The sequence below is a fragment of the Leuresthes tenuis genome, unplaced genomic scaffold (genome assembly GCF_036924035.1).
Source record: "Leuresthes tenuis unplaced genomic scaffold, fLeuTen1.0.hap1 SCAF_4, whole genome shotgun sequence".
Classification (NCBI taxonomy): Eukaryota; Metazoa; Chordata; class Actinopteri; order Atheriniformes; family Atherinopsidae; genus Leuresthes; species Leuresthes tenuis.
Window position 1 is genome coordinate 15,057,962 of NW_027325358.1, and position 6,000 is coordinate 15,063,961.

At 45.7% G+C, this 6,000-nt stretch overlaps 1 protein-coding gene across 3 annotated transcripts in view; it reads right to left on the minus strand.

The window, feature by feature from the left end:
- prkcba (protein kinase C, beta a) overlaps positions 1-5,159 on the minus strand; it is a 33,376-nt gene extending 28,217 nt beyond the window's left edge. Inside the window, exons 1-2 of one of the 3 annotated variants that reach the window (XR_011915376.1) lie at positions 4,638-5,157; positions 4,134-4,165 (exon numbers count right to left, since the gene is read on the minus strand). Coding sequence is in view for 2 of the 3 variants with exons in the window: in XM_072384771.1 (XP_072240872.1) it covers positions 4,134-4,165; positions 4,638-4,801 (196 nt within the window). In the remaining variant the exon portion in view is untranslated. Of the gene's footprint in view, positions 1-4,133; positions 4,166-4,637 lie in introns of all 3 variants that reach the window. The other 2 variants (XM_072384771.1, XM_072384772.1) reach the window with 2 other exon arrangements.
- Positions 5,160-6,000: the final 841 nt, after the last annotated feature.

Below are 6,000 nucleotides of genomic sequence, written 5' to 3' on the forward strand. Positions count from 1 at the left end.
TGTGCGGGCACACACACACATATATATATATATATATATATATATATATATATATATATATAGACGGTCCAATAAATAAATACATAAAAACTTTTTTTTTTTTGTTTTGTTTTTTTAAAAGCAGAGGATGAAAAAAAGTGACTAACAGCTCTGAATACCTGCTAAACAGGTATCCATAGGCCCACAGAGCAAAGAAGACACCTTTGTCACACATTTTCTAAGCAGTGCTCTTTGAAGAAGCACACAATTATCCCTACACGTAAGAACAAGTTGAAACCAGATATCTGACATTCCTCGGAACAGCGCTGTTATATTTGTTTCTGTTGGTGCACCTCCCAGTCACGCTGACATGCGTCGACACCCTTCTTCGTCCTCTACGCCTAGTTGGAAGTTCACTCTTCACGCATTTCATTTTCTTGTCTCTGTCTCACTTTGTATCTCAAGTTCGATAAAATAAAGATAAAGAACAAATCAATCAATCAATCGCATTTAGGCTGACTCAAAGGACGAAGCCTTGGGGTTCAAAAGCCATCTAGGTACAAAGTTAAAGGGAAATTTAAAACAACTTAACTTTATTTCAATAGTATTACAATGACAATTTTTTGTGCGATGCAGAAATTGGCAATATCAAAATATAGTCAAAATAATGTCTAAAAGAACATTTCTGACAAGCTGCTCTTCATTATAATCTAATTGTATATTTCTTTATTCTAAGATCCATTGTGGGATGGACATGGACAACTCTGCATCAAGAGAGTTGAATCTCAGACTCGGTCAGAGACAGACTCGGTTAAGTCCAGTCTGAAGATGACCAAAAAGAATGCTGCTTGGCTACATTTCGCCTCGTTCGCCTCTGCAGAACTTTAACGTTGCAGTTGAGTCGCCATGAACTGCTGTAAAACAAAAGTTTAATCCCAGACAGTAGAAGTAACACAACACAGCTCTCTAATACTGAACTACAGGGACATGTAATACCACTGATGGATCATACTTGAGCAGCAGTCCCCTGATATTAACGATTTTCAAATATCCAAAACAACGTTCTTCTTTTAGTGACGTGCTGCACGAGAAGCATCTGTTCGGAACCGCTTTCTAACGGGAGCATACGACAGGAAAAGAAAAGAAAAACTTTCTCCGTTCATGGGAGCACGTTCAGGACAAACTCAGTTTTCTTGTTTTTTTACCCCCAGGTTTGAAAATGTCTCATTCAGAAGGTTTTCAGCGGGACGACCTCGCATTGATGCATTACTGTAATAATTCAAGGTTCAGGCGAAAATTTGATGAGATTTTGCAACGCACTAGCCGGCGGTCTGTTTAGCTGATGAGGACTTGAGTGTGACGAACGCATGGTGAGGACAATCAGTTGTTACTCACATGTATTGCAAACATACATTTTAATAAAGTAAGATCCGGATATTTACAGCAACAACTTCACCTGCACCCTACAGCGAATCTGAAGCTCCGGGGAAGGTCTCTGTGAGGTCAGCGGTTACCAAATCGCAAAAACTAGTCAAGCTTCACTTCCTCTAAAACACAGATGTAGCTCATTGGTTTATGAACAAGTTCTGAAGCCTGGAGTTGGATCATTTTGCCGCCACCTCCTGTAGATTTTGGGTCTGTGTGGATCGGTTCAACTCTGACCCAAGTGACCACAGGGGGAACTGAAGTTTTTAGCACTCCTATATTAGCTTAACCTTTCAGTCCTGGAGGCTGATTATATCACATAAATTAGATCAAAGGAGGACAGGAATTTCACTATCATTCTGAGCCATTGGTTCATTTGACTAAGTTAAAAATAAAAACAGAAAAACGGTGACAAGTGATCACCCACATTTCCCCATAGAGATTTGTCGAGTTTTATCATCAAACCCATTCCAAGAGAATAAATAAATAAGACAATTATTAGAGAGGGAGCAGGTGTTCATGTTTGGGGTTTTCAAAGAGAAGAATGGAGAATTTCTGCTTTTACGAGTTAAAATGACTGTTTCAAATTAACGCTAAAATTAGCGCAGCTCTGGCATTGATTCACAAGAGTAATTCAATTTCGCCGTCGGGAGTTTTGAGAAACAAAACAACAGCATCAAGGTTGAAATGAACAAAGCTGTTGTCACACGTTCTTTGCAGTAGGCTTCGAGCAGAGGAGATCCATGTAGGAGCACAACGTTTGAATTAGTCAGACCAGAGTGGAGTAATTAACCCTGCCACCTCCCAGAGGAGTACAAAAAAGATTTTACTCTCGTAAAAGGACTGTTACTTACATTTTATTCAATTTAAAGAAAACTACCCGTGTAAAAATCTGCTAAAATATGAATATCAGCCTACTGACGACACCGAATAATATTTCCTTTACTTTGGTAGACGAGCACAACTTTATAGAGCGAGACGAAACTTGTCCCTGAAATGCAGGCGAGCAGCATTCTTTTTGGTCATCTTCAGACTCAACTTAACGTGACCGAGTCGAAGATTCAGAAGATTATTCATGCATATGTGTGTTATTTTCATATCTGGCCTGCCATCACCTCATGTGTAAGTCGCATGCACAGGCTTGCTCTCGCGTATCGCTCCATTTCCTGCCACAACTGACAGAAATGCAGGCACACGTACAACTTAAATTCTGCAAAAGGTAAATGTAATTCATCCCTTCCAGCGATTAGACGTCTGGATAACCTCCAAAGGAGCTCGTGTAAGGGGTAAGGGCAGGTAAGGGCTCAGAGATTTCACAGCGACGGGGTGCGCATGCTGGTCGCGTTTACTCCTTCGTACTTGTCGATCCTGCGGAAACCTTCAAATGCAAGTAGTTCAGACATCAGCATAAGATCATTACACATAAGTCAATAGCTCACTCTCCTATTCTCAGTGTGCAAAAGTCTTGCGTGCTGTGTGCTTTATCTCGGTGCCGCTTCAGAGTCTTTCCAGCTTCCTGCAACAGGTAAGCCTGTCAGGTAATGTCCAGGCCGGATTCTGGCTGCATCACTGCTTGATTAATAAATTGTCCTCATGTCTTCACCATGAACTTTTGTCACAGACTCCCATCACAAACAACTTCAGGCCCAGTTTGTTACGTGAGAGACTTTTTACATATTTAAGACTCTGTTTTCAGTTAACTGGTGGAAACTCACCAGGAAACCTGATCTGACAGCAGTTCAACCTGTGCTTTCTGAACTGTGTGCAGGCAGCTCGGGGTAACTCACCACACGCCAGCTCACTATAAACCAGAAGGCTGTGTACACTCACTCACACATATGTTGTGTTACTTTTCTCTGACCTCAATGCATTTCCTGCAGCACCAACTAGAGGTCTCCTCAAATCTGCAGCCTAGGGGGGGGGTGAACTTGAGTTTTTACAGCTAAGGAAATTACACAATTCTGCACAACTTCCAAATTAGCGAGGCTGATGTGGAAACCGTGGTTGTCTTCTTCCTGAACCATCTGGTCACATGACCAGGGCCAAATGAGTTGAGGTGGGTGTCTGAGATGGACCAGCGAAGAAGAGGAAGTGATACTGGCAGCAGAACATTTGCTGCAGTGCATTAGCATACATGTGATTATGGGATGTTACTATGTTTTGCAAGGGCCTGTTTTGAAACCATTTTGTGCAGAAACCAGTGTCTAGACACCCACCCACTACCAACACCACCACCCCAACTGGCCACCCGCCCACACGCAATCCCACCATTTTACAGCTCCAATCAACATGTCACTCTTGAGAAATCTAACTTCCTGCTGTGCCTCCCTCCAATCTCTCTCCTCAGCCAACACCAGACGTCTCAGCTTTCACCACTCTGCCTCTTCTACTCTTACGTCTCACGTTGTCTCCTCGGCCGGAGCCGCTGAAGTGTTCTCACTCTCATTTATCATGGTTGGCAAGCACCTGCTTTGAGTTTGACACCTGCCTGCCAACGCGAACACACCATCAACCAAAGAGCCAACAGGTCCCTCTGACAGAGAGCGGACCTGCAGCCCCAAGTGCAGCACACACAACAAGAAGCAGCAACACTCCTTCAGGCAGTGTCCATCCCTCCACACAGTGTCCATCCCTCCACACAGTATCCATCCCTCCACACAGTATCCATCCCTCCACACACCCACAGCCATATGCAGCAGGAGGACTTGTGAATGAGCAGCTGCCCTTACCTTGGCACTGGAATCCCTGCTTCCCAAAGCCCCTGTGGACAGAAAAGAGGGATGTGATATTTGTGTAATTCACAACGGATTCACTGACAAAGACGCACGCGCGCGCACACTGGCGACAGATATCTCCGATCACACATGGACGCACAGATCAGCACACACAGCTGCAGCTGCAACAACAGCGGGGCCCCTTGTCTCCAGCGGCATTCCTCCATCAGCCCTGAGGATTCAGAGCCGGGTGTCGGGGTCGATGCGGTAAACGCCGCGCAGCAGCGCCCGCTCTGCGGCTGCCGACAGCGCATCCGCCGACAGGCCCACGGTGCTGTCGCATTTTGGAGGACTGGGGAGAATGGCGCACCGCGTTGTTTTTGATGACAATGACACTGAATGAAACACTGCGGTGCCAGTGTGCACAGAGGCCGATTAGAGCCGCAGCAGCAAGTGAATCACCTGTGTCCTTTCCCCTCAAACGCTCACACGCTTGCTCTCTCGCGCGCGCACACTCACCAGATGAAGTCCGTGCAGTGGCTGCAGAAGGTTGGCTGCTTGAAGAAGCGTGCGATGAACTTGTGGTTCTTCACCTCGTGCACGTTCTTCTGGCGGAGGGCTCCCTGTCGGGCAAAGCCGCGCGCGCTCTCCGGTACTTCTCCGTCGCTGTTGGGGTCAGCCATCTTAACGAGGAAGCGGCGGCGGCGGCCGTCCGAGAGGTGCGAGGGGTGATGAGAGCCAAGACAGAGAGGGACAGACGACGGAGACGGCGGGGAAGAACCAGTCACGGTGCAGGTGCCTCCTCCTCCTCCTCCTCCTCCTCCTCTCCGCCCCGCTGGCCGCCTCGATGTCGCTCGTGCTGCCGGTGTTTTTGACGGTCTGCGTCCACCTCGCTCTAAAGCTGCTGCTGCTGCTTCTTCCGGCGGGTCCCCGTGCCGCGCGCCTGCTTCCCTGTTCTCACCAAAGTGTTGCTGCTTACAGCTCTGTCTCGCTCTCACAAACACACACGCACAGACGCACAGACACCCACAGCCAGTCGTTGATTATTAAAACTGCCACACACTGTATCTGCGCGCGCAGCCTCGTCTGTCACCAGAAACTCGAGTTGAACCATAAGTCCTGCATACTTTCAAAGGAGTATAATTGGAGGAGGCGCACACACACATACACACACACGCGCGCACCCACTTCAGACTGGAGCTTCACCTCAGCAAAGAGAGTACTTACTCGGGACCTCAAAGGCCTTCAGAGCCCCAGGTTCAATTGGCTGACGGTTAGAGTAACCATTAGAGTACAATATGTACTAAAACATGTCCTTCACATGGATGTGAAACAATCAACCCTGAATATAAATGCGTAAGGCCCCAATTTTGTGCTACAGAGGCACCAACACTGACTGATTGAATCTATTAGGTTCCATTATGTGCTTCTGTGTTGCTATTTTGCTTCCTGCTTGTTATGTGGTTAACAAAACCAACAGAAAGGTGTTGTCAAATATTTTTGGAGGTACAAACAAATATATGAGTTGGTATGACGTGTTATCCTCGCAGTGGTAAAACATTGTTAGCTATTTGAAATGCTTAGTTCGAGGAATTCTTGTCACCCTGATGCTGGTTAAGGAGTGTTAAGGATGGAGTCTTCTAGATTACTGGAATTAAGACGATCAATTTTTTTCTATATGAATTCTGATGTTTAAACACGCAAATGAGGGAAATGTTCAGTTATGCTTTTATTCAGATCATTCTCCAAGAAACAGCATGAAGTAAAATAAACACTTAAGTGTGTATTATCTTTTCACTAAACTGAAAGAAGAGAAAAAACAAAAGTCCCAAAATTCAAGAGACATTACTTCCGAACTGCCTCACCTTACTTGCCTTAAAAA